Source organism: Daphnia pulicaria, chromosome 7, assembly GCF_021234035.1.
Source record: "Daphnia pulicaria isolate SC F1-1A chromosome 7, SC_F0-13Bv2, whole genome shotgun sequence".
Taxonomy (NCBI): Eukaryota; Metazoa; Arthropoda; class Branchiopoda; order Diplostraca; family Daphniidae; genus Daphnia; species Daphnia pulicaria.
The window spans coordinates 14,246,552-14,271,155 of NC_060919.1; the positions used below are offsets into that span (position 1 = coordinate 14,246,552).

Consider the following 24,604-nt stretch of genomic DNA (forward strand, 5'->3'; position numbering starts at 1 on the left):
TCTCGAGTTGTGTTTTCGAGGGATATCGCGCATAGAATCACGATTACATTTTGTCGAGAGTTAAAGAAAGGGGGCGGTTCAGTTTGACCCGCTCTTTTATTCTGTTTTGTTTATCGTCAGCAGACGATTCCATCATCTTTCAATTTCAGTCTTCAAAGAGAGGGGTGACTCGAGATTGATATACTCTTCTTCCAGGAATTTTTCGATCAAAACAGCTTTTACAAAATGAAGAAGAAGGTGAAATAATCTTTAATTAATTGATATTCAAAATATTCATTTAAATCAATCGGCGATCTGGTCAAATCTGTACATGAATTCACGCCCACAGGACTGTGACCCGCCTATATCAAATTGGGAATGTACTCGATAATAAAGATTTTGATAATTATTTAGGTGCTTTTAATGGGTAAAAGTGGATCTGGAAAGACCAGTATGAGATCAATCATATTTGCCAATTACATTGCCAGGGATACCAGGAGACTTGGTGCCACAAGTATGTTTTGTCATAGGAAAGTTGGCTAATCTATTGCAACAACTAATGTAATGCTTTGGTTTGTAGTTGATGTGGAACACTCTCATGTCCGTTTCCTGGGAAATCTTGTCCTCAACTTGTGGGATTGCGGAGGCCAAGAGGCATTCATGGAGAACTACTTTGCCAGTCAGCGAGACAACATCTTTCGGAATGTTGAGGTTCTCATCTATGTGTTTGATGTGGAGTCGAGGGAGCTGGAGAAAGATATGCACTATTACCAGAGCTGCCTGGAGGCCATCTTGCAAAACTCACCAGAAGCCAAGATATTTTGTCTCATCCATAAAATGGATTTGGTGCAAGAAGATCAACGGGACTTGGTATTACCCAATAAAGCAATCAAAAGGGACTATAGAAGAATGTCAAATATTTTATTGTTGGATTAGATATTCCGCGAGCGTGAAGAAAACCTTCAACGTCTGTCGAAGCCATTGGATTGCACATGTTTCCGGACATCAATTTGGGATGAAACTCTCTACAAAGTAATTGAAAAATCTTACTGCTTTTTCATTTACAATTTGCTAAACGGATTTCCTTTTTTCTTATTGTGGTAGGCGTGGTCGTCGATAGTTTACATGCTCATCCCGAATGTCAAGGAACTCGAGTGTAGTCTGACCAATTTCGCTGATATTATCGACGCGGACGAAGTGCTGCTGTTCGAGCGAGCAACTTTTCTAGTGATTTCACACACAGAACGCCGCCCACATCGAGACCCCCATCGTTTCGAGAAAGTCTCCAACATAATCAAACAATTCAAACTGAGTTGCAGGTATTTATCGCAAAATGATTTTGCTCCAATCGTCCGTTGATTCATAACATTTTGAACTCGACAGCAAATTGGCAGCGCAATTCCAATCAATGGAAGTGCGAAACTCGAACTTTGCAGCTTTCATCGACGTATTTACATCCAACACTTATGTCATGGTCGTTACGTCCGACTCGACCATTCGTGAGTTCTCATTTTTTTTATTTAAATCAGAGATGATTTATTTAAATTTCTCTTTTCATTGCGTAGCTTCTGCCGCGACGCTGATGAACATGAAGAATGCTCGGAAACACTTTGAGAAGTTGGAAAAGCTGAGTGAAAGCCAGTCATCGATGGGGGTTCGCTGATTTTCTATTCAATTCGGAAGATAAAAGGCATTCAAACCCGTGAACCTGTTAACAAATTAACAAAGGAGCATCCACCCACCTCTAATTCTTTTGATAATTATGTCATCTTTGAAGACGAAATAGAGAGCGAAAGCCAAAAAAAAGCTGAATTTGGAGTTGTTGAAATTTTGTATTAGTTTAAATCATTTTGATGGATGGGAGAGGAGGAGGGAAGTGTGTGGTATGAAAAAACATTCACGGTATTTTTTCCTTTTAAATTTTTCTTTTGCTCTTTTCTTTAACTATTTGCAAAAAACGGGGAGAGAAAGGGGGATGGGGGGTAGAAGGTCTGTACAAAGAAAACCCTAAAAAAGATATTACAAACACACACGCAAAATGTAGAGGCGAGCGGAAATGAAACAACCAAACAAAAGAAATGTAGGAGCCTGGGGAGAGAATTGAACCGAATGATGTTTTTTTGTTTAACTTTTTCACTAAATACGTTGGAAGAATCAAAAAGGACTTGCAACAAGGTTTTTTCTTTATAATTACACCACACACCAATAAAAAATTTGATTTTTTTTTTCTCAACTGTTTCAAATCCTATGGTTCAAAAAAATCTTCCATCCCTAAAGACTTTTTTAAGTGTAGCGCACGACTACCCCAAAAACAAAACAACTTTTTCTTCTATTCGTTTTTTTTTTGTGACTTTCCGTTTGCATTCTCAATTAAATGAAAACAACAACGAAAAAATGTTTAAATTTCAACCACAGAGAGAAGGAAAGAGAGGGGGGAAAAACATTTTTTTCTCCACAAGGTAGTTATATATATAACACAATCACGCTAGGACTCTCTTTTCTCCCCTTATTAATAATAAATTGATTTTCTTATTTTTAAATTTTTTGAAAGAAAAAAAAAAAGAAATATTTTTTGAAAATTCCCCGGATCCTTCTCCTCCCCTCCATCGACAACATTTCTCTCTCTACGGCACACACAACATACACGCACACACTCTCGGAGCTGTGGGAGGGCGGAAGGAACCGCTCCGGATACAAATAACAGGAGGGGGGAAATGATTAACAATAGTTATATCAGCTATTCTCTTCTTTTCTGTCTCTTTTTTTCCTTATTCTTCTGATTCTCTTATTTTTTGTTTGTTTGTTTAATTATATGTAAAACAAAGACGAGAGGAGGGGAGGGAATGGGTGATGATGATGGCGTCGTCATCGGGTTAGACACAACAAAATTTTTCTCACTCGATAAGTACGATCAGCTTCTTCTTCTTTTTGTTTCAAATTTCGCTTGAATTAGGTCTCTCGTGTCACCTAGGATGAATCTCTGTCATAGTGTCCAATTAAAAAAAAAATTTTTATTCCAATGGATAAAATCGAATGATTCTCCTCAAAATCAATTACCTAATCATTCGATCGACGACAGATTTGACGCGGGACTCGGTCATGTTGGGCACCATTTTGGCCAGCAAATCTCGAACAAAGAGTTCCGTGACGCCTGGACTGGACCTCTCGGCCATCTCGAAAGCGTGGAGCAATTCATCCAGCGGACTTTTACCGTTGCCACCGTTGCCACCGCGATACCTCTTTGATAGCTGCAGGACAAAATGTTTTAAAATTTTAAAATTGATCATTTAAATGTTTTGATTTGTTGTGACAAATTTACGTCGACAAGGAGGGGCGAGATGACGGTGGGCACGGCATTCTTTGGCCTCGAATTGTGCTGCTGCTGCTGCTGCGAGGATCTGTGAGGTTTTGTCGTAGTGTCCGGCTCGTCATTATTGCGCCGGTTGAGATCCTTAATGGGTGGAGGCGGGGCCTGTTGCTTTTCACCACGGCTTCGCTGCTGCTGCTGTTGATGATGATGTTCAGTGCGACTGTCTCTGTCCCGTTCCGGCTCCTCAAATCTCCTGACTCCGACCTCGCCGGCCCTGGAAGGGCTGGCCTGTAACCTCCTGTTGTTCTGGTCTGGTTGTTTGCTGGGACTGGACAACTCTTTGGGAGGCGATTTGGATAGCTCGGCATCGGATCGTGACAGGTTTCGATCGCCCGAGGAGTTGGTGGTGGTGGACGAGGCGACGGCCGCGACAACCGTCACGGAATTCCCGTTCATCGGACTCTTGACCGGCGCTGAAGATGGCGGGGAACGTGACTGCTGCTGCTGCTGCTCAGAGGATGACAACACCTTGTTGGTGCTGCTGCTGCTGGTGGTCGACTCTTTGTTATCTCCTCCGTTGTCGCTCCAATCCGACGGGTAGCCACTGCGGGCCACGATCGACTCGATGCTCGTCACCGTGTTGATCCACGGATCGCTGGCGTCGTTGTCCGTGTGAGAGCCCTCACTAAATCAAATGAAAATCAAACGGAAATTCTTGTGAATCTGTTCAAACAACGCAACAAGTGTGTCAAATATATGAAAACCGGTTTTCGTACGAGTCGGAATTGTCGGAATCGGTGCCACTGTCGCCGTTGTGCATCATCCGCCATTTTTTGAAGCGGTCAATCAGGTCGATCAGGTAGGGATTCTTTTTGGCCTTGCGGATGAAAGGCGTTTTCAGCAGCTCCTTGGCCGTTGGCCTCTGTTTCAATCAAATTTCATTTTGATTATTTTCGATTCCGACCGGAATTTCATTTCATTCATTACATTTTCTGGATCTTTATTGAGACAAGCTTCGACAAACTCCTTAAACTGCTTGGAGTAATTGCCCGTCAATTGAGGCGGATTGTTCTTTGGGATGAGGAAGAGGACGCGCATGGGATGCAAATCGGAATTGGGTGGCTCCCCTTTGGCAAGTTCGATAGCCGTGATGCCCAGCGACCATATGTCCGCCTGGAAACGCCAACAGAGAACAATGTCGTTAGAAAACAAAATAAAACGAAATTGTTAAACTGGAAAAAAACGGGTTGAACAGACAACAGCAGCAGAATAATGTCGCCTTACTTTTGAGTCGTAGGCTGATTGCTTGATGACTTCAGGTGCCATCCAGAAGGGCGTTCCCACAAAGGTGTTGCGCTTGCTGGTCGTGTTGGTCAACTGGCCGGCAACGCCGAAATCCGCCAATTTCACGTCGCCCTGCTCGCTCAGCAACACGTTGGCAGCTGCGGGAAGAGAGAGAAAACAAACGGGAGATGGTGATGATGATGATGACGGCCAAGGCCGTGCTCTTCTTGGAAGAAATCATTTCTGTTGATTATTTCTCTCACCTTTAATGTCGCGATGGAGTTTGCGTTCGGAGTGAAGGTACTCCAAGCCCTTGAGCACTTCGCGGAGGATGATGGCGATTTGCATTTCGTCGAAATGGCCGGCCTTCATCAGGTCGAGCGCCGAACCGCCGCCCAGGTACTCCATAATGATCCACAGTTTCGTCTCCTAACAGACAAAGAAAAAAAGAGAAATTCCGTCAGTAGAAATTTTGTTAAAAAAGAAAATAAAATTTAAAATTTGGGTGTTTTTACTTTGAGGTAGGATCCGTAGTAGCGAGTGACGTAAGGGCTGTCGCACTGCGACAGCACCATAATCTCTTGCTGGATGTCTTCGATCTCATCTTCGGCTTCTTCCAGGTCGATGATTTTGATGGCCACGATCTGCTGCGTCCGGTTGTCGATGCCTTTAAACACTTCGCCAAACGAGCCCTTGCCGATCCTCTCCTGTTTGGTGAAGATCAATTCGGGATCCACTTTCTATAACGAAGAAAAAATTCAGACAAAAATACAAAAATTTAGAATTGGGGAATCAGTCAGAAAGGCGAAACGTGACGTCATAACGGGATGCCTTTTTATGGCTAAGGCCAGACATCGATGATCGAGTGCCGAATGTTTGACACACTTGTGTGTGTGTGTGCATCAACTAACGGTGAAAACACGATTTCCCATCTTGACCAACGTCCAAAAAGGTCGTTTTAAGTGCTGGCCCTAGGGGCGACGGAATACCTATTCAAGATAACTCGCACAAGTTATCACTCTCCTCCTGCTGCTGCTGCCAGCACTCGACACAAAACGCATATCGACTGGCCAAAAGGAACCGGATAAAAATGGCCGGAAAAATAATAACGAAAAAATGGAAAAAAAAAGACACGAAGAACATGAGACTAATAATCATCCGCCCATGGAAGCGTCAAGCGTGGCCGGTTTACTTTTTTTCTTTCTCTTTTAATAGAAAATCGTCAGGTGACATTCACGGACCGGTCGTCAAACGACACGGGGGGGAAATTGGCACACACGGCAATAATTCTCGTCCCGTTTGTCGCTTTTTTAGTTTTTATTTTTAGTTTTCTTTTTTTTTTGTCCAATGTTTTTACCATCCGGGACGTTAAGCCACCGGTGCTGATTGCACGCGACGGTGGCCGTTGCTGATTGGGTCGCTGCTGCAGCGAAGGATGTTGAATCAAGGCCGGCGGCAAACTGTTGCGATGTTGTTGGTGGCGATGATGTTTGTTGATGTTGTTGGACCCGCTAATGGGATGACTGCCACTACTGCTGCTGCTGCTGGTGGTATTGTTCCGGCTGCTGGGCGACGCCACCGGAAGGTGGTGGGCAGCAGCAGCGGCGGCCGCCACTACGGGCATGGAGACAGCCGGTCTCATCCCGCCACCCATTCCGGCTCCGTAGGCGTCCAAGTGTCCGGTAGATCCTCCGTACGAGTGCTTGAGCTTGTAGCCCTTGGGCACGACAGGCTCCGATTTGGGCGACGAGGATTTGGAGCCGAGTCCGCCCCAGAAGGCCGAGAGCGGGCGAGGCCGGTCGCTCGACAAACTGCTGCCGCTCCGGTTGCCACTGCTACTGTTGCCACTGCTGGCGCTGCTTCCCAACGATTTGTCGCGCTTCATCTCGCCGATGATGCCCATGTCTCAACTCACTCACGGCCGCCGCCAGTCCACATACGACGACTCCTCCACACCCCACCCCTCTCCAAGATATATTTCTTCTTTGATTCAAAAAATAATGGAGAAACAATTAACAATCGGTTTTTCATTATTTTTTGGGTTTAGACCATCCGCAGATGGAATGAAATTCGAATTTCCCCTTCAAACAGTTATCCAATGAATTGACTACACGGTGGGGGGTTCGTCGTACTGTGTGTGTGTGTGTGTAATGTCCGTTTTCTGGATGATTGCTCGCTCATTTTCCCTTGGCGATCATTAAAAATTAACCGCTCAAAGCGATCGCTTCGCTTGTTGGCTCCAACAAAACAAACGAACTACAAGTGGAGGGAGAGAAAAGTTGTTTCTTCTTCTTCTTCTTCTTGGGTTTCACGTCGACGTGGCGAAAGTGGCCGACCGTGTCCGAACGGATCTTTTGTTCGGAAAACTCGAAAACAATTCTCCTCCTCGTCGAATATTTTTCCTTCACACGAACTCCCCCCCCTCCCCACAAACACACGAAAGGCAAATAGGAAACAACCGAGACAGGAGAGTAAATGGGGGTTCAAAAATGCGTCGTGGCGGACGAACGTACGGACGGACGTGACGGCTCACACACTCATCATCTATAGCCCTCGAACTTTTCAACGGCCTGCCACCGACTAAATATATCTGTTGGAAAGAAAAATAGAAAGAGAATATCATAATAAATCTCCCACCGCCGCCGCCATCACCGCACGGCCGTTCTGACTTCGTGACTCACGAATGTTTGAGGTGCCCAGGAAGAGAGCTAGGCCAAACGTTTTCTCCTGGGCAAAAGAGGAGGGTAGAAAAAGAGCCGAACGCCAACGGAGAAACAATGTCGTAGGGAGAATTGAAAAAAAAAAACCTTCGACCCAAAAACACAACAACAACTGGAAAGCGATCTAGGGAACCTTGCACTACTTTTTCATTTTATATTTTTCGTTAATTCAGTTGATAGCGAATAACAAAAGCCGGTGGGAGGGGCCATTACGGAGAATATGAAGGGGGGCCTTGATGACAGATGTCGAGAGAGTTTCAAATTCGGTATCTTGCAAAACATCTGCCCAAGGTGACGGCCATGGAAAAATAAAAATACACCCCATCAAAAATACAAAAACATTTAACCCCCCAACCTCAATCAACAATTTCGTGTCAATTCCAATCGACATTTTCTTTTTGGGGTAGTAAATGGTTGCGGCTATTTTTTGGCCGTGTTAATCTGGTTCCGTTGGACGAGGAAAGCGGATGTGAACTCTACGGCGCAGACGACGCAGCCGCAAGGTCGAAACCAACGGGACAACAACCAAAAAAAAAAAATGAACGAACGAACGAAGAGAAAAGAATAGAAAGTTGTTTCGTCTTTTCTCTTTTCATTTTTTTTTTCTATTTCGGAGGGGGGGGGAAGGTTTTATTTTTAAAACTTGTTGAACGATTAACAACATTTTTTTAGATTTGAACGAAACTTGGGGGTAAGAAAAAAGAAATGACATTCTCACGCGCTGCCGATGATTCGCTCGGCTGCAGACTAACACCAACGATTACACACATTGGGAGAAGCTCGAGTGAAATTGGGTATTTTAATTCGCCTTTCCTTTTCTTCTTTTTTTGCACAAGATATAATAATAACGTGACTGGGCGGCGAGAGAGTTCACGATCGTCAATTGTTTTCCAAAGCATGTTTCTAGGACATACTAAACATTTCTCTTTTTTTTCTTCTGTCTACTACTGCTACTACTGCTGCTGCTGCTACAACTTCTTTATCATTTTTTGATTGGCATAACAATTCCCTCACAGTCGACTCTGGGTGGAATATAAATAAACATTCCTTTTCGTTCTTCCTGCAGCAGCAGCTCATTTTTGGAATGAAATTTTTGTATTTTTCCAAGGGGAGAGAGCAACGCGGGGGAGTTGGTGTGTGTGACTATTTGTGTGGTGCAACCTTTTCCTTCTTCAAAAAAAAAAGTCTCTCGTCGACTTTGAAACCGAACCCACCTGTAGAGATTAACCGAGACACACACACACACACACGGGACCAGTTAAAGAGAGAGAGAGAGAAGGGGAAATTGTTGTTGCACCTAGCGGTCGACTTTCAAAACAGCCAAACACACACACACACACACACACAAAACACACCTTTATTTTACCTGGGGAACTCTCAAACAAAGCCTCGACAAAATGATTTTCTCGGAAAATTCTAATTTCATTCCCTCTGCTGCTGTTATTCAATTCACCTCCGCTCTTCTTACCTTTTGATTTCTTCCAATCAAACCCCCCCAAAAAATTCAGTGAATTTCAAGAAGAAATTAAAAAAAAAAAAATTTAAATTAAAAATAAAATTGAAACTCCTTCAAAGTCAGGCACTAGACACTGTTGGAACGGAAGCGAAAGATTTGGTCGTTCATTTTTGGGTGTTGTTCTTTAGCCCATGGCGAATGTTTCACTTGTGCAATTTGGCAGCTCAAAGGCTAAAAACGACACGAACACACGAGCACACTCACACAGACACAGAGAGAGAGACACAGAGGCGCACTTGCAACCAACACCGAAAAAAAAAGAGAGTCTGGTAAGCTGCTGGTTCGCCAGCAACTTGGTCAATGACTGTGGAAGGTTTTGCCTTTTCTGTTCGGTTCTGTTCTGTTCTCTCTGGCTCAGGGGAAAAAGTGTCTAAAACCCATCTCTCCTCTTTCGACTCTCTTCCATTCTCCTCTTTTCCAACTCCACCTTCCAATGTTTTTGTCTGTTCTCTCTCTTGACTCCGCTGCTCCGCTGCTGCTGCAGCTCGGTCGTGTTGTATACACACACAAACTTACTCCGGATGGAAGGAAGGAGAGAGGGAATGAGAAGGGGAGAGAGAGAATAAAAAAAAAATGGTCAGCGCCAATCACAAATCGCTGCATGCCAAAGTCAAACGTCTTTTCATTTTTTGTTTAGATTTTTCAGATTTTTGACGGGGCGAAAAATAAAAATCTTGGATGGGTAGTGAGTAGTACCGTTGCGGATGTTTTTCTCTCTGTGTTCTTTAGACAATATTTCATCCGGTGTGACAGTTGTTGTTGTTTGCCGAGAAACGGGATTGGCGTATTAAATAAATAAAACGTTCGATTGTTGTTGTTGTTGTCAAATTTTGCCATCATCATCGTTTCCCGGGAGAGGTTTTATTTTCTTCTTCCAAGACATTCCCGTTAGATCGTAATCCTTCTTGACGCAAGGGATAGATCCAACTTCTCAGACGTGTGTGTATAGTGTATGCTCGTGCCTGTGTTATGTATGTTCCCCAAGCTGGAGGTAGTACTATAGAGCTCTGGCTGGCTGGCTGGATGGGTCCGCCCCATTCGAAAGCGTTGAACTCGTCACACCTGGGGCGGATTGGAGGGGGGCGGACCAAACACAAAAGAAGTCGACGAAGAAAAATATTTTTCTCTACTTCTTCTTCTTCCAGTCTTTTTCTTCTTCTTACACGGAAAAAAAAAGGTTTCTTTTGATGGCCATCTTTTCCACATGTACAAATCGACTTGTGTGTGTGTAGAGATAAAAGAGCTGGTTAAAAAAGAAAAAAAAGGAACAAAAGGGTCCGGATCCGGGATAACATCGGAAATACCATGACATCCGGCTAAATGAGTCTGGATTACGCCACCACCACTACAACGATTGTCTTATATTACGTAGTAGAAATAAAACAGATTGTTTGTGACTCATTTGGCTCTGGCTGTGATGCGGGGTGGTGTATGGTACGGATGTGCCCCCAACACAAAATGGAATGAAATCTCTTTTTTCTTTTTTTTTTCAGGCTTGCCGTCAAGACCAAAATGGATGACGTCAATTCCTTCCTCTTTTCGTGACTCACTGGCCACTACAGTCCCGCGTGAATGAGAAACAAATCTATGCCACACACACGCAGACGCGCATCCGATTTTTAGCTTTTTCCCCGCGAACAAATACAATCATTAAAAATCGGTTCGTGGTGCGATATCGGTCGGAATAATAATAATAATGATCATAAAAGAAAACAATAGCCCCCTCCTGTCCTCCTGCGATTATTTGAAGACTCGAAATGAAATCAAATAATAATAATAAAAGAAAGACAACTGGCGCTGAATTGTGTCACGGACCGCGGCGTTCGATTACAAACAAAACTCGGCCGTCACTTGACCGACCCGTATTACTTTTTTTTATTCCGCATTTGGGTTTGCATTCGTAATAGGTTCGTTAGAAGCAGCAAAAATCCCACCCAAAGAATCACTACGATCGAACGACCGATCACCCTCATTTCCGAAATCCCCCCACCTCTCTTTTCTACACAGTGCGGAACCCGCACGACGACATTATTTGAATGTAATCCAATTAAGGGGTATTTCCGAGTGCGTGCGCCTTCAATTCAACAGCTCGACGGAATAGGAGCACAGGAGCAAACGAGTCCAAAATGTTAATAATGTTTAAAAATATTTTTTTTCCTTTTCTTTAATCTTCAATTGCGATTTCCTTGGGGTTTTTTTTTCGGTTTCATTCAAATCCCTCGGGGGTCGTCAAACGAAATGGTTGTCAATTCGGCCGTCAGGTGGCGCCACGCGACGATACTCCCGTCAGATTGAGCGCTCGATTCAAAAACCGCAAAACACACAGATGGATCCGACCGAGCAGACAGATGGTCCAAAAACACACACCGGGAAAATTGGCGAATGAAAAAAATAACACATTGGAATGAAGGGGGGGAGGGAAAGAAACTCATTATCACATTGAACGAACTGTATCACACGCCAAAAAAACCTCATTACAAATAAAAAATGTACCAGAAACCAAAGAAAAAAGGGAAGAAAAAAATGTGTGGAAACACCTGGAACGCTCGTAATCAAAGCGGTAAATCTCATATAAAAAAAAAGTCAAATTAAAAAGGAGGGGAGAGACGATAAGGGGGAAAAAAAGGTAGCGAAAAATGTCTGATGGGCAATCAAAATAACAGCTCCCAAAAAAAAAAGCGACGAAGCTACAAAGACTTTTATGAAATTGCTAACAGGACACTTTGTCTGGAATTGAAACGAAATAAGCAATTCACGTCATCCTGTCGTGATAAAATTTCGAAGAAATGTAAAAAAAAAAGAAGAAATTTCTTTTCTTTTTCCTCCCGTGCGTCTTAGGGTAATTTAGTTGGTCTAGCGTGACCTGAACGGCTACAAAGACGTCGGCGCCTCCGGTCATGTATGTGTGCACCAAGAATACCACACCAAAGAGTATGTCTTTTAAATGGAGCATCTTCTTCTTCTTCAGGTTCTCTGAACTCAATTAGCGTTTAAACATGGCGCGCTGGCAACATGGAGGGGGGGAATAACATCTACTTCTCGGTAAAAATGTGTTATGTGGACAAAGTTCAGTCGCTAACCTGATTCTTTTATTTTCAACCATTTCAAATCGAGAAATGACGATCTTATCGATTTCCCATTCTGGCGCTGCCTTTGCTTGTGTGTGTGTATTTTCTATTTCTTTTTTTAATTCGAATGATTTACGATTGTAGCTCGAGGCGAATATCACGCCATCTGTCGTCTTTCTCTCCCGGTATTTTGTTTTCCCCTCTCTCTCCCCCGTCTTCCGTACCTCTGCAATGCGGTTCAATTTTTAACTGCCACCGAGGAAAATAAATTTCAAGAAAAAAAAAACTAACATCTCGTCGAATGACAATGAGAAATGCTGGGGAAACTGGAAATCCCGGCTCAAACGGAATGAATTTTCTTCTAACCAACCAAAAATAACAAGCGTGCCGGAAAATGGTTTTTGCGACGTGCTCCGTTGTGCCGCTATCTTATCTTATCTCATCATCATTTTTTAAGTCAATAAGATTTCTTTTGTCAATGTCGTCATCAAAGTAGACGACAAAGAATGCGGCCTTGTTGACCGAGATTGTTTCTTATTAGTCGTGAAATATGCGAAAATCTCACCTCTGAGCGGGATCGATTGTAATCCTCGTAATACAGGAGACGGGAATCCATGTCTGTTCCAGGGTTGACAACAACAAACACACACACACAGAGGCACACAGACACACGCGCACTCGGCAATAACCTCAAAAAGAGGAAACCGGTTGGCTCTCAAACAACAATCACGGCGACTCGGGTTGACACGGTCAGGTCAGACGGAGAAAAGAGAAGAGAACAACCAAAACCCAAAAAATTTAGTACGACGATGACGGGATTCCGGGCGAATCACGGCGACATTGAAGCTAAAGGCTTTTGCTGCTATATTATTATCACGCTGCCATGACAACCGTATCGTGTGCGGAGTGAGAGAGAAAGAGAGAGAAAAGCCTTGGTGCAAATTTCACACCGAAACGGAAGGAGGACGACTAGAATTCGGACAAGTCCGACTGGATGGAATTCATCCAAGCGACTGGCCTGGCCCACGGATGAGGATGGAAAAAGAGGCAGCGAGGCATTGACTCCTGTCTGTCCGAGACGCCAGGTGGTCGACTCTTTATTGTGATTGCAGTAACCACACAAGAGAAAAAAAGAAGGAAAAATAAAGGTACGAGACAGCCGGCGGGATTCTCTCTCTCTCTCTTACAATTCCGAGCTCAGCCACCAAATGGCCGGGCAATCCGAGCAGCCTGAACCTGAAAATCCCGATAAATAATCGAACTTGAGAGTTCCTCGGCGATTTTCGAGTGTCGTCTATATAGAGAGAGGCAAACGGCGCCCGTTTTAACATCATAAAATGGCCAAAATGTCCAGGGGGCTCAATCTGGAAAAACAAGTTTCGCTTCTATTCTTCTTTCCACCTCTAAAACGCATGTAGACGACGAAGCTCGGTTCTCTTAGTGCTTCACGATATATAATTTCATGTTTGAGAAAAGCTTCACGCTGAATGATTTCAAAATCCTTTAGGGGGCCCACAAGTCTCACGGACATTCCTGTCATTTTTACACAGGCAGAGAGGGGCCAGCACAGCCAAAGGGTGACGGATCTCTCGTTTTTATTTTCTTCTTTTTTTTAATATATTTGTTTTGGTTTGTTTTGTTTTATTCCAACGGGGGACACCTAGCGACTGAAACGAACAATATCAAACAAAACCAGAAAGAACTTGATAAACCATAACACGGGAGTTTTAGATGATGAACGCGGTCAACCCCCCCCCCCTTTTTTTATTTTTGTCACGCAGACGCATCTCGCATTTCCGCACGAGCGCCATCTAAACACACACACGCACAAAAATGCGACACTTTTTTTTTTTTTTCGATGGTTGTTGTCGGCTGTCTCTCTACTCGATAACACTGGAAATAAATAATCTACGGGTGATTAAAAACTCGAAAAAATCAAGAGGAAATGGCCCAAACTATTGGGGTAAAAACTCCGAGTTGTGAGAATAATCCCACACTGTTTTTGTTGTTTTTTGGAGTTTTCTCTGTCGGGAAATTCAATGGCTCAAGTCCTTCTTTTATGATTTTCTTGTGTGTTTCCCACGTTCGTGATGAAGGCCACCTGCCGCCTGATTTGTTCCAGCACCCCCCTCTTTCTTTTTCCATTTGTTAATAAGCATGACACAATAGGGGTTTTGTGAAGAGATAGAGAGGGGGGGGGGGATGAACGGGTTGGCTCAACATCCGCCCGATTGACGAAAAACACAACTGGCAGAGTCGCGTGACCCGTAGGTCGTGAATGACAGGGGGGAAAAAACCCAGCAGGCTTGAACACGATACAATAATAACATGTCTGGCTTGCCATCTGAATTGTGCAGCCATTACTGCTTTGCGAGTGCCAGCAGACATCACAAAATCTCTCTTGACGTTGGGACCTGGAATAAATGTCAGATGGTATATCGAGATTCTCATTTACCTCTTTGTAATGATCCATTGACGAGAACATTCTTGACTGGTTTGACGAGCCAACTGCTTGCAGACCAGCATGAGGCAAGGTCACCCAGCTTTGATGTACGGGACAGCCAAAATCTCTCCAGTCCTTATTAGGCCTCCAGACAACACAACACTAAACAGTTTAAAACTGTCAAAGTTCACTTTTATCTCGATGTTTTCCTACTCACGATCAGTAAGGTTATCGCGAGCAGACAAACTATGCCTCATAACGGTGTAGCTCTGTTGTTACGTCACACACACTCGCCAAAATCGGAGGCCAAATTCTAAATCCGAGTCCTCGTACAGATATTGCACAGACGTCTCTTTTAATTCAACTATTTAACTGCACATTTCGATTAAACCTCACGTCAATCTATCTCGAACGCCATGATAGATTTCAATAAGAAATTTATGTTTTATCAACAGCGTTGCCTGATAAGTTTCGACGCACTAGGGGGGACCGGGAAGAAACCTCACAAAACCAACAAACAACACCTGCGCATAGACGGCATAGCTGCTACAATTCTACATACTCTCTCTATCTCTAGCCATAGCTGGTCCCCTGCATTCATTACATACGGAGCATTAAAGGTGAAGACTTAGCGGTAATCTGATTACCAAGGCCTTTTATGTTTTATCGTCTCTGAGACACTGACGATGACACGCCTCGCAGTGATAAAGAAAAGAAAAAAACCTTGGGAAACATTATGAATGGCCAAATCAAATGTAGGAAAAATGCGTCACGTTGAATTTATCACGAGTAGAAAACTACAAACGCAGTTAGTGGAGTTCAACGTTTATTCTGTTATCTTTCTGCCGATGTATACAGGATCACTTTTATTTGAATAACTTTACAATAGCACGGTTGTTGTTTTTTTCTTTTTACATTTTTAACTTATGTTTAACAAGTTCAACTTTAAATCGAGGCTGTCTTTCCATGCCACGCAGATGCAGTAATGATGAAAAAGTTGATCTAATAATTCTTTCTCGTCAAGGAATTCGATTTTTTCGATCCTTTGAATCTCCTGCGGTGATATTAGACCGTGGTAAACTTGGTTCATCTCCAGCGCTTGGGCTCCATCCCAGCCATTGAGAATAAATCTAATAAAAATTACCATATATAAAAACTGATGAGTCGGCTTCCCATTTTTTAAATATTCAATTTAATTACCGGTCTTCCTGCGTTTTCAGCGACGCGCAAGCCTCCACGCCCGCTAAAGAACAGCCCCTTGATCTCAAATTAGATAGCATGACGTCTCCAAAGCGATCAGTCATATTGACCTAAATGGATTACAAATTTAAGAGCTCGCATTTCTTCACTGCGATACTCTTATTAAAATAGTGTATATACCTGTTCATAGTTGATGCAGAAAGTGGTAGAAAATTTGTCCGCAATGAGTTGCAAAAGAGAGTGGCTGAATTGTATGGGCATGTAGACTAAAACACATTCGAAGAGAAAAAGGGTCGGTACGCTGAATTCCATTGAACACTCCTTTAGCTTTGACTCTACTTCGGATAACTTGCGTAGATCTGCCGATGCCAAATGATAGATCCCAGAATGCAACTCAGTGGTATTGTAACTCACTTCTTCATCTAAATAGCAAATGCCCAATTAAAATTTATCTTAAGGAAATGAATGAGAGGGGAAAATACCATCACAGTGAAGAGCTTCCATCAGTTTGCTGTTGTTCTTGATATAGTGGCATTTACGTGAAGTAACATTGGCAAAATCTATTTCTACAAACTTTTTTACAGGTAGACCAGCACCCTTTAGTTTCCAGAAAAGAGTGTCAAAGCCAGCTCCAAAGTTTACAATTTGGCAATTTCCTTTCATAGCCTTTGAGAAAGGAAATTTGGATTAATCAGATACTATTTCTTGAGGACACTTATAACTGTGAGAATTACCTTTATGAATTTTTCCACCATATTTGTTATCACTGTGACTCTTGCAAAGTAACCACGGTTAATTTCAGGGGTTTTCCTATCAGTATTTCGTACCAGAAGAGGCAAGTAGGGGTCAGACCAATATCCCAGATGAACTGCAAATCTTTTACAGTGACTTGCATCGTCGTTTGTCGAACGAACGGCTTCATCTCCGTCCAAATTATGCCTGTCCATGGCAGGAATGAATCCTGCGGGACTAAATCAAATTCAATCGCGTATTCCAACAGACGCTGGGAGTTTTAGATGGAATATGTGACTTTTCGAGTTTCGAGGATTTCCAAATGACTAAAGATTTTAGGTGTGAAGAATTGAAGCAACGTAAACAATCCTTCCTTGTCTGAAATATCGTACTACAACTACGAACTAATCGACTATAAATTATAAATTTTAAGTAGCCGATGGCAAATTCATGACAAATTCATAACATAACACATTGACAGCACTGGGGGACAGCACTGCCATCTTTTAGCGGGAGTTACGGTGTAAACACTTAAATTCGATTCACGATCTGATCGCGATTTGTTAATGCCATTCATTCTAACATAAAATATTTCACTAAAAAGAACTTATTTTATTCTTTTTTCATAGTATTCAGAGTGGTATTTATTTTCACATTTATCAAATAAATTTGTATGCTGTTTTTTTTTAAATGGCAACTCTCAAGAAGTGCAAATAAAGGAATTGACGGCGGGAAAATAACAAACAAAAATGGCAGACTCCTCCGAGATGAACAATTTGCTGGAAAATGTAGAACAACTCATCAACGACGAAAATAGGATTGTACGTGTGATAAATTAGCTTGTGAATCATGTAAAGTGCTTATTTGGGTGTTTTTTTTTCTTTCCAGGTTACCTATGAATTTCTCAGTCAAACTTGTGGTATCCATGTGAACTTGGCAAAGACGTAAGATAAACTTAGATCTTACTTGTACATTTTGTGTCACTTACCAATGCTTACGTTTCCTTCAGTGTATTAGGGAAATATGTTGATAAATTGAAGAAAAAGGTGCAGGATTCATCGTACCAGGTTGTTTACAGCTTGGGAGGATATATTGGTAAAAATCTGAAATTTCTCCTGGTCAGGGACATCAACCTTGAAGAAGCCAAGTCTAAATTTGAGAAGATTATTTCACTTCATATTTACAGCATACAAAAAGGGAAATTAGAAAAATTTGGTGTGCTGTACAATAGCAACATCACAGAAATAAAGAAAAGTATTCAACAGTGTTCTGGCCAAGCTGCCATCCAATGTCCAGCAGCAAAATTGAAGTCTCCTGCAGAGTTAGCTAGCAGTAATGTCACTGAAGTGCAGAAGAATCCTGAACCAGTGAAGCCTCCTCCGTCCACTTTAAAGAAAGAAGAAACAAGTTTGGATTCTACGTCTTTAAAGACAGAAGATGCTGAACACACAACACAGGGAAAAGCAACAGCTAAGGAAAAGACATCCAGCAAATTACCTGCAACAAAAGGTGGAAAACCAGCTATTGCAGCATTTTTTGCTACTCAACAGGCTATTGGAAGGGTTAATCCAGTCAAAGAGCCAGCAGAGAAAAAGGTGGTTGATGAAGAACCGAAAAAATCGGTAACACACAAAAGATTGATTCGTCAGTCGAGCGATGATGAGAGTGAGAATGAGAATAAAGATACCAATTCAGAAAAAGTTAAGCCTACTAAACGATTCAAGCTGGCGGAAGAACCCCTGAAGTCGCATGAAACTAAAGCTAAAGCAAAGAAATCTCAGAAAAAGGCTAAACAATCCAAGTTATCCGGGAAGACTCAACGTAAAAGAATCCAACAGATTTCAGACTCTGAATCAAACAGCGATGGTAATTATTTATTCAGTACGGTAGTTGTTCGGAAAATAAACACATTCATACATTGTTTCAACTTCAATAGAGGAAGAAGAAGTTATTCTTTCCAGTCCTGAGGTGCCACCCCAGATGCCAGCTCCCATGTCAGAAGATGATGAGGATGTGCTAAATGCTACGGTTGTTGAACCCAAGAACAACAATAAGCGTAGTCGTAAACTGGTGGCAAAAACTTTCATGGATAAGGATGGTTATGTTGGTATGTTCATTGTTCATGTATTTAAATTTCTACGCTCTAACTTTTGCGATATTTCTTTTTATTTTACCTAGTAACAACTAAAGAGTACGAGACTTGCGAAGAAAATGAAGCAAACGAAAATTCTACACCAAAAGCAAAAACTGCAGAAATTCCTAAGATTGAAACCAAGCCATCAGTAAAGCATCCCTCTCCTCCTGGCAAAACGAAGCAAAAATCCATTACAAGTTTTTTTACGCGCAAATAGTTTACTCTTTTAAATTCCCCCAGCTGGCTGCGTTTTTGTCAAATTTATCAAATACATCGTGTACAAATTAATTCAATACAATCTCTAATTGCTACATTTTAGTCGAGACCATTTTTAGATATTTCACAGTTTAACCCTTTGACCTTTACCATAACAATACAATCAAAGTCATCGGGAAATGTTTCTTACTTTTAAAAACCATCCGTTCGACCCAAGACTTTTCACATGACTGTATTTTCTTTTTTGAGATTGTGCATCGGAATTTTATCTAAACATAAGAAACGAGTACATAAAAAGGTTTATTTTATTACAGCCAGTCAGTATTCACTAGTAAGCATCTAAAACAAGTTAGTGCTGAAAAGCTTTCTGCGCGTGTTGTTTTAATCTTAAGCAGCATTAAAGCGCCTCGAGCGCGTATTCAACGCTTGTAAATCAATGCGGCAGATGGCAGTTCTTATTGTTTATCAACAATTGTAGTAGGACCGGTCTAACAAGTTAATTTCCAATTTGACATCCATTTCGTCAGTAAATTAGTAAAACGAGTAAGGGACGTAAAAGAGTGTGGACTTGGGGAAAGTTCGGTAAAGGACTATAGCTAGAAAATCCAGTCTTTTTTTTTATCTAGTGGGATTAGTGAAGCACACGTGAAAGAACGAAGAAATTAGGCTAATAGTTACTTCTCTACTAATAGGTAAAATATATGCTTCAATCTGGTGAGTTAATTATTTACATATAACTTGTTTAGAGATTGTTTCAGAAAACCAAGTTTGAAGTGTGACATGGACTGCAAAAGTAGATCAAGTACCTGCATTGCACCAATAAACATTGCTGTAATCAAATACTGTAAGCTTTAATAATAATTGAAATTTGCATCCTGTCCTAATACTTTCTCTTCTGCCAATTAGGGGGTAAAAGTGATGAAGAACAAATCATCCCCTTGAATGACTCGATTTCAATTACTTTGGATACTGATTATGTAATTTAAATTATTTATACTGTAAATGATTTAGCTTCAATTTAGTTGGTACAACCATATTTATGCCTTCTTTAGATGTTCACTAAGACCACTGCCACCATCAGCCCTGAATTTACACAAGATAGTATTGTTTTAAACAATGAGCAAGGGTCTGGAGATGGAGTACGATTTCAAAATTGCCTTTCTGAGGGTATTTAAAAGCCACCAATAAATTTTTCTTCATTTCTCCTAAATTATTTTTCAACTGAAATAAATCCTCTTAAAATAATCAGTTAGAAAACTAGCTGCTTCAAGTAAACATGCTTCAACTGTTGAAAAATCTACATGGAAGGTGGCAATTGTTTCTGAGAACAACTTTCCAACTAAAGCTGGTTTGGCATCCTCAGCTTCTGGCTATGCCTGCCTAGGTATTTTTAAGTGTGATGAACTGATTAAAATTGAATTACTAATAATATTCGAAATTTCAGTCTTTACACTGGCTCAGCTATACGAACTAGAATCTCATCAGTCCGAATTATCTGCTCTAGCCAGACGAGGATCTGGTTCTGCCTGCCGTTCCCTGTTTGGTGGATTCGTTCGATGGTTTCACGACTCACAACCCTGCATAGCAAGACCAATAGCTGAAGCGGAACATTGGCCCGAGTTACGTTGTCTGGTTGCTGTGGTCTCTAACACTAGTAAGTCTGTTGGCAGCACGGAAGGAATGAGGAGGAGTGCTGAAACAAGTAAACTGTTAGAGCATCGTGTTAAAAATGTCGTCCGAGATCGAATTGAAGATATAAAAATGGTAATTTACTTGTTCTCTTTTTTATTACTTCTAACTTTTCTCATTAAAATTAGGTTGTCTAATATGGATTCTTCATTGTAAAATCGTAGGCTATTCTCGAAAAAAACTTTGTCAAGTTTGCTGAAATCACAATGCGAGACAGCAATCAGTTTCACGCAATTTGCCTGGATACCTACCCACCTCTTTTTTACATGAATAGTACATCACAAGCTATTATTCAGCTCGTGCATCGCTACAATCAAATCCGGCAAAGTGTTAAAGTAATCAAAATAAAAACAGTTATTATTTAGAAAGTGGATGAATTATACTTTCTTACAGGTAGCATATACTTTCGACGCTGGACCAAATGCTGTGCTTTTCCTGGAACAAGCCGAAATTAGCCGTTTCGCTTCTGTATTCTACTCTGTTTTCGGATCCACACCCCATGATCAATTTTTTAGAGGAAAAGTACCCGATTTAGTTGATCCCACGGAAGATGTAACAAGTTTAGTACCGGAAAAGGCCTTAAAAGGTCAAGTGCAATATACAATTGTATGTCATGTTGGTCAAGGTCCCAAAAATATTGATCCAACAGGTTAGAATCGTTTAATACAATTTATATTTGAGGTACGCACTGTGCGTCCATAGCCTGAAATATAACCCTGAAATTTTCTATGGAGATGATTCACATTGAAGATACGGCTGCTCTTGGCAAAGGACGCCTTTCAGATAATTGGGAATGTTTCCTTATGGCTGCCTGTAGTTGGAATCTCAGGGGCTTCAGAATATTTTCTGCCTCACTTGACGTGCTAGCCTGAATAAGTTTCTGTTCGTAAGGGGCCAACTTTGCCTGTTTAGCGAAAGTAAATTAAAAATAAAATATCCACAGACTATTGCAATTTTGAAATATCGTTACTTGATTAAATTTGTGTAGAGCATCAATCATGCGATTGGTCTTTTGAACGAGTTCAGGCGACGACGGAGGGAAAGCAGCCCAAAAATGCTTAAGAATTTCACTTAATGAGACGTACAGTTCTTTCAGCTCTTTTTGCAATTCACTGGTCAAATCTGTTTAAGAGTAAAAAAAAGTATTAATACAATTTTTTCCCACAAGGTCACATAAGAAGTCAGTTTTATTACGAATCGCCGAATTTGGTTGAGAGCCTCTCATAAGTGTTCCACCGATCGACAATTCACCTAAGACGTTTACTGCTGTTGCGGAATTGAGCACATCCAACGGATTATATCTTTCTCCACCTCCACGCATCCATCGACCTAGAATAGATTTGAAGGCGTTGGCATCAATATCAAAATGAGCAGCAGTTAATCCATTTCCGTTAACCCCTAAATTTTATAAATAGGGAAAATTCATTGAGTTCATTAAAGAGCGGATCCGATAAGTAAATAGCTAAGGAAGGACCAACCTGTTTGTGATTGCACTGTTGTAGGAGGACCATTTAAGTATCTCTCAATACGTGAAAGATTCAATTGAACGGTAGGGTCTGTGTCATTAGATTCCAAATCCTCATACGACATCGCTTCTTGTAACCGAATCTGTGTTACAGTAATTTAATATCGCCAAATTAAATTAATACTATAATTGCATACCCTCTTTGACGGAGCGGGTTCGGGAACAGAAGATTCCAGTGCTTGTTCCCCAGGTGCTTGTTCCGATGCTTTTAATACTAAAATGGAATGCTGATTAAACCTATACAAACAAACACAAATATATATATATTTTTGATTCTGCGTTACAACAAACGATAGCTACGTTACCGTCGGATCATGTTTTGATGGGCAATATTGTTAATTTTGGAGTTTGATGGAGTTGAAGAGGATTCTTCTTCAACAACATCATTAAGGGTAGTTAGATCAAGGAGTGGGTCTTTGATGGCAGTTGATAAATCTTGTCTTAGGACTATGAAAAAAATCTTTTTAGAACCTTAATAGTCTCAGCACAATTTTCAATTTGTAATACTTTGCTCATCCTGCTTGCCGCAATCCGTAAACAAATCTTTAGTATCATTGATGTTTTTATCTCGATGCAGATAGTGGGAAGAGAAAAACTTTTTCCAAAATTCTTCTTCAGTCATTTTGTTTGGTACACATTTAAGATGTTTTTGTTTAACAGATGGGTATGTTCTGAATATGCTGGCCATCACATCAGATGTTAGAAGATACCTGACACCACCATTACAGCCATCTGTAATCTGAGGTTTGATATCAGCCTAAAAAAGAAAGAAATCTGTTGGATGTGTGCATGACTAACTTATTTTTGTTAGTACCATACCAAGAATGAAGCTGAGATACCGACATCCTGTTGACTAGCATTTTTAGCATCTTGTTGTTGTTTGATAAACTGAGTTGCATGGTCAGCCCAAAATTCTTCAGCTGATATGACATTTGATTTTACAAGATCCATGTATAGCTGCCGATATTGTGGATTTTCAGACAGAAAAAGTTTCTTTTCTTCAAGATCTTTGTTAATCATCCTCTTAAATTTAGGCAGGGTTAGTTGAAGCAGATCTTTTACTTTGTCTCGGTCAGCCATCTGTTCAGCTTGTCCTGCTGGATTAACAAACTGAAAAGTTGTGGCATTTCCATCATGCAAGCAGACTTGCAACTGCACTTTAGGTTTTCCTTCAGGTGAAATCTTTTGAGCTAAAGAAAAGAAGCATGATGGAAATTTCAGAGAAAAACTAGTAGAAAGATAACTTACTTTTTATATCACAATATTTATGCGTTACATTGAAACTGTCTTTATTACCAACCATCCACCCCAATCGTTCGGACATCAAATATAGTTCTCCTTCATTTTTCTTAAGTTTAACGTGAGGAACTAATAAAAGTATGCTTTCTGATGATGAGGAAGTCATTCTCGAAAATATTACAATGTGCAAATAACTTTTTCCGTTTGTCGTCTGCTGGAAAGGAAACCATAAACGAGTATTAGACAATCAGAGACACCTATCATAAAACATTTACACTCTATCTTTGGAACGGAATAAAAAAGCTGATGCTAAATAGCATCACAGATTCGATGTTTTGACTCGTTCTGACAGTCGGATTTACAAAGTTACAAAGTAAACATTATTATATTTCATATTTGTTACAAAGAATATTATATTGCCTCTTCTAAAGTAAATATTTAAATTTTTTTTAATAAATTTATTTTTATAATAGCAGTTGAATTAACCAGAGTTTGTAAACTCTATGTAATATCTAGAAAAATGGACATGAATGTTTCAACTGGATCAATGTCTGAGGATGGGGAAATGAGTGATGTAAATATCACTCATTCAAGTGAGAATGATGATGATGATGGAGGGCAATCTACAAGACATTCTTCAGTATCTCCTTTCAAAAACAACTCACACAGAGACTTAAAAAAGAGAAAACAGGTATCTGAATCAGAGACAGATTACGATGAAGAAAATGGAGAAATGGATCCTCTTGCAAGAATGCTTTCCACACCAACTCATGGTGATGAGTCCAATGAGCCTCCAGAAAAGTCACAAAAATTTACTGATGACAAAAAAACTGATGGTGAGTTTGTAATGCCCAAGTCATCCCCTGTGTCAGTCAGTACACCACCACCAGCAGTTTCTTCACCATCAAAAGAAAGTGAAAAAGAAGCAGAAAGAAGAGCTGAATTCCGAATGAAAAGAGAAGCTGAAGAAGAAGAAAGAGAAAAGATGCAAGTGCTGGTGTCTAATTTCACAGAAGATCAGCTGGACAGATACGAAATGTACAGGCGGTCAGCGTTCCCGAAAGCGGCCATCAAGCGTGTAAGATTCAGCAGCACGCCTCTTACGATTTCACTCGAATATTAATGTGTATTTTCGTTCTTGGTGGATTTTAGTTGATGCAAACCATTACCGGCTGTTCAATATCTCAAAACGTGGTCATCGCTATGGCTGGTATCGCCAAAGTTTTCGTCGGCGAAGTAGTTGAAGAAGGTACACGGGATGACGGGGAATGATGCAATTTTACGCATGGTCACTTGCGTGGGAGTTTATTTTCAATCTTTTCTTATCGCAGCTCTTGACGTCATGGAGCAATGGGGCGATAGCGGTCCACTTCAGCCCAAGCACTTGAGAGAGGCCGTCAGAAGAGTGAGGAATCGAGGAGGCATCCCGGGATCGAAACCGTTCGCCAAAGCCTTTTGAAACCTTAACTTTGCGTCGAACTCAACTGTCCTGTCAGTCTCATTTATCTTGTGTAAACTTTCGAAAAATAAAAAAATAAAATAAAGATTC

At 41.1% G+C, this 24,604-nt stretch overlaps 7 protein-coding genes across 13 annotated transcripts; 4 read left to right on the top strand and 3 right to left on the bottom strand.

The window, feature by feature from the left end:
* Nucleotides 1–40: 40 nt before the first annotated feature.
* Nucleotides 41–1,791, top strand: LOC124350723 (ras-related GTP-binding protein A). Its single transcript, XM_046801542.1, has 7 exons — nt 41–237; nt 394–493; nt 560–849; nt 916–1,011; nt 1,084–1,298; nt 1,363–1,478; nt 1,545–1,791. Exons 1-7 carry the CDS (start codon nt 226–228, stop codon nt 1,640–1,642), a joined length of 927 nt encoding a protein of 308 aa, XP_046657498.1. The 5' UTR covers nt 41–225; the 3' UTR covers nt 1,643–1,791.
* Nucleotides 1,792–14,769, bottom strand: LOC124350556 (serine/threonine-protein kinase 26-like). Of its 3 annotated transcripts, XM_046801318.1 has the most exons (10): nt 8,762–9,184; nt 5,931–6,556; nt 5,089–5,313; nt 4,837–5,002; nt 4,574–4,731; nt 4,277–4,462; nt 4,066–4,211; nt 3,299–3,974; nt 3,037–3,227; nt 1,792–2,959 (listed from the first exon to the last, which is right to left on the bottom strand). In XM_046801318.1, the coding sequence occupies exons 2-10, from the start codon at nt 6,474–6,476 to the stop codon at nt 2,947–2,949; spliced, it is 2,307 nt and encodes a 768-aa protein (XP_046657274.1). In that variant the 5' UTR covers nt 6,477–6,556; nt 8,762–9,184; the 3' UTR covers nt 1,792–2,946. The 3 variants fall into 3 exon arrangements, with proteins under 3 accessions (XP_046657274.1, XP_046657276.1, XP_046657275.1); XM_046801320.1 differs by lacking the exons at nt 5,931–6,556; nt 8,762–9,184 and adding an exon at nt 14,333–14,769; XM_046801319.1 differs by lacking the exons at nt 5,931–6,556; nt 8,762–9,184 and adding an exon at nt 12,443–12,885.
* A 364-nt stretch (nt 14,770–15,133) lies between these two features.
* LOC124350716 (leucine carboxyl methyltransferase 1-like) lies at nt 15,134–16,773 on the bottom strand. 2 transcript variants are annotated; one of them, XM_046801536.1, is made up of 6 exons: nt 16,255–16,773; nt 16,003–16,186; nt 15,701–15,942; nt 15,521–15,630; nt 15,362–15,450; nt 15,134–15,302 (listed from the first exon to the last, which is right to left on the bottom strand). In XM_046801536.1, the coding sequence occupies exons 1-6, from the start codon at nt 16,465–16,467 to the stop codon at nt 15,232–15,234; spliced, it is 909 nt and encodes a 302-aa protein (XP_046657492.1). In that variant the 5' UTR covers nt 16,468–16,773; the 3' UTR covers nt 15,134–15,231. The 2 variants fall into 2 exon arrangements, with proteins under 2 accessions (XP_046657492.1, XP_046657491.1); XM_046801535.1 differs by having other exon boundaries at nt 15,134–15,450; nt 16,255–16,772.
* A 152-nt stretch (nt 16,774–16,925) lies between these two features.
* LOC124350652 (DNA polymerase delta subunit 3-like) lies at nt 16,926–18,666 on the top strand. Its single transcript, XM_046801449.1, has 5 exons — nt 16,926–17,073; nt 17,141–17,196; nt 17,262–18,118; nt 18,189–18,359; nt 18,431–18,666. The coding sequence occupies exons 1-5, from the start codon at nt 17,002–17,004 to the stop codon at nt 18,601–18,603; spliced, it is 1,329 nt and encodes a 442-aa protein (XP_046657405.1). The 5' UTR covers nt 16,926–17,001; the 3' UTR covers nt 18,604–18,666.
* Nucleotides 18,667–18,959: 293 nt separating this feature from the next.
* On the top strand, nt 18,960–21,013 carry LOC124350684 (diphosphomevalonate decarboxylase-like). Of its 2 annotated transcripts, none has more exons than XM_046801487.1 (8): nt 18,960–19,294; nt 19,349–19,446; nt 19,509–19,579; nt 19,655–19,769; nt 19,852–19,986; nt 20,047–20,366; nt 20,456–20,626; nt 20,685–21,013. In XM_046801487.1, the coding sequence occupies exons 2-8, from the start codon at nt 19,383–19,385 to the stop codon at nt 20,943–20,945; spliced, it is 1,137 nt and encodes a 378-aa protein (XP_046657443.1). In that variant the 5' UTR covers nt 18,960–19,294; nt 19,349–19,382; the 3' UTR covers nt 20,946–21,013. The 2 variants fall into 2 exon arrangements, with proteins under 2 accessions (XP_046657443.1, XP_046657442.1); XM_046801486.1 differs by having other exon boundaries at nt 18,962–19,294; nt 19,361–19,446.
* Nucleotides 20,947–23,291, bottom strand: LOC124350601 (general transcription factor IIH subunit 1-like). The gene is made up of 9 exons (XM_046801379.1): nt 23,065–23,291; nt 22,636–23,006; nt 22,324–22,573; nt 22,122–22,263; nt 21,954–22,053; nt 21,770–21,899; nt 21,486–21,689; nt 21,262–21,413; nt 20,947–21,195 (listed from the first exon to the last, which is right to left on the bottom strand). Exons 1-9 carry the CDS (start codon nt 23,219–23,221, stop codon nt 21,031–21,033), a joined length of 1,671 nt encoding a protein of 556 aa, XP_046657335.1. The 5' UTR covers nt 23,222–23,291; the 3' UTR covers nt 20,947–21,030.
* Nucleotides 23,287–24,604, top strand: LOC124350739 (transcription initiation factor TFIID subunit 11-like). 3 transcript variants are annotated; one of them, XM_046801567.1, is made up of 4 exons: nt 23,287–23,428; nt 23,572–24,133; nt 24,208–24,304; nt 24,387–24,604. In XM_046801567.1, the coding sequence occupies exons 2-4, from the start codon at nt 23,576–23,578 to the stop codon at nt 24,512–24,514; spliced, it is 783 nt and encodes a 260-aa protein (XP_046657523.1). In that variant the 5' UTR covers nt 23,287–23,428; nt 23,572–23,575; the 3' UTR covers nt 24,515–24,604. The 3 variants fall into 3 exon arrangements, with proteins under 3 accessions (XP_046657523.1, XP_046657522.1, XP_046657521.1); XM_046801566.1 differs by having other exon boundaries at nt 23,357–23,485; nt 23,547–24,133; XM_046801565.1 differs by having other exon boundaries at nt 23,358–23,485.

What these genes read in the sequence shown, in the direction of transcription:
- LOC124350601 (XM_046801379.1), bottom strand. Translation starts at nt 23,221, where the DNA reads ATGACTTCCTCATCATCAGAAAGCATACTTTTATTAGTTCCTCACGTT. An exon ending in GTATCTCAGCTTCATTCTTG is followed by an intron (nt 22,574 to 22,635) that starts GTATGGTACTAA and finishes TTTCTTTTTTAG; the next exon opens with GCTGATATCAAACCTCAGAT. An exon ending in CTCTACACAAATTTAATCAA is followed by an intron (nt 21,196 to 21,261) that starts GTAACGATATTT and finishes TTCGCTAAACAG; the next exon opens with GCAAAGTTGGCCCCTTACGA.
- LOC124350652 (XM_046801449.1), top strand. Translation starts at nt 17,002, where the DNA reads ATGGCAGACTCCTCCGAGATGAACAATTTGCTGGAAAATGTAGAACAA. An exon ending in CATGTGAACTTGGCAAAGAC is followed by an intron (nt 17,197 to 17,261) that starts GTAAGATAAACT and finishes CGTTTCCTTCAG; the next exon opens with TGTATTAGGGAAATATGTTG. An exon ending in CTCTGAATCAAACAGCGATG is followed by an intron (nt 18,119 to 18,188) that starts GTAATTATTTAT and finishes CAACTTCAATAG; the next exon opens with AGGAAGAAGAAGTTATTCTT.
- LOC124350556 (XM_046801318.1), bottom strand. Translation starts at nt 6,476, where the DNA reads ATGGGCATCATCGGCGAGATGAAGCGCGACAAATCGTTGGGAAGCAGC. An exon ending in ACTACGGATCCTACCTCAAA is followed by an intron (nt 5,003 to 5,088) that starts GTAAAAACACCC and finishes TTTGTCTGTTAG; the next exon opens with GAGACGAAACTGTGGATCAT. An exon ending in TCTCGCCCCTCCTTGTCGAC is followed by an intron (nt 3,228 to 3,298) that starts GTAAATTTGTCA and finishes TTTGTCCTGCAG; the next exon opens with CTATCAAAGAGGTATCGCGG.
- LOC124350723 (XM_046801542.1), top strand. An exon ending in CAATTCAAACTGAGTTGCAG is followed by an intron (nt 1,299 to 1,362) that starts GTATTTATCGCA and finishes TGAACTCGACAG; the next exon opens with CAAATTGGCAGCGCAATTCC. An exon ending in TACGTCCGACTCGACCATTC is followed by an intron (nt 1,479 to 1,544) that starts GTGAGTTCTCAT and finishes TTCATTGCGTAG; the next exon opens with CTTCTGCCGCGACGCTGATG.
- LOC124350739 (XM_046801567.1), top strand. Translation starts at nt 23,576, where the DNA reads ATGGACATGAATGTTTCAACTGGATCAATGTCTGAGGATGGGGAAATG. An exon ending in CGAAAGCGGCCATCAAGCGT is followed by an intron (nt 24,134 to 24,207) that starts GTAAGATTCAGC and finishes GGTGGATTTTAG; the next exon opens with TTGATGCAAACCATTACCGG. An exon ending in CGGCGAAGTAGTTGAAGAAG is followed by an intron (nt 24,305 to 24,386) that starts GTACACGGGATG and finishes TTCTTATCGCAG; the next exon opens with CTCTTGACGTCATGGAGCAA.
- LOC124350684 (XM_046801487.1), top strand. Translation starts at nt 19,383, where the DNA reads ATGGACTGCAAAAGTAGATCAAGTACCTGCATTGCACCAATAAACATT. An exon ending in TTACTTTGGATACTGATTAT is followed by an intron (nt 19,580 to 19,654) that starts GTAATTTAAATT and finishes TGCCTTCTTTAG; the next exon opens with ATGTTCACTAAGACCACTGC. An exon ending in TCAAAATTGCCTTTCTGAGG is followed by an intron (nt 19,770 to 19,851) that starts GTATTTAAAAGC and finishes TAAAATAATCAG; the next exon opens with TTAGAAAACTAGCTGCTTCA.
- LOC124350716 (XM_046801535.1), bottom strand. Translation starts at nt 16,467, where the DNA reads ATGGACAGGCATAATTTGGACGGAGATGAAGCCGTTCGTTCGACAAAC. An exon ending in TGGTGGAAAAATTCATAAAG is followed by an intron (nt 16,187 to 16,254) that starts GTAATTCTCACA and finishes CCTTTCTCAAAG; the next exon opens with GCTATGAAAGGAAATTGCCA. An exon ending in CTGAAAACGCAGGAAGACCG is followed by an intron (nt 15,451 to 15,520) that starts GTAATTAAATTG and finishes AATTTTTATTAG; the next exon opens with ATTTATTCTCAATGGCTGGG.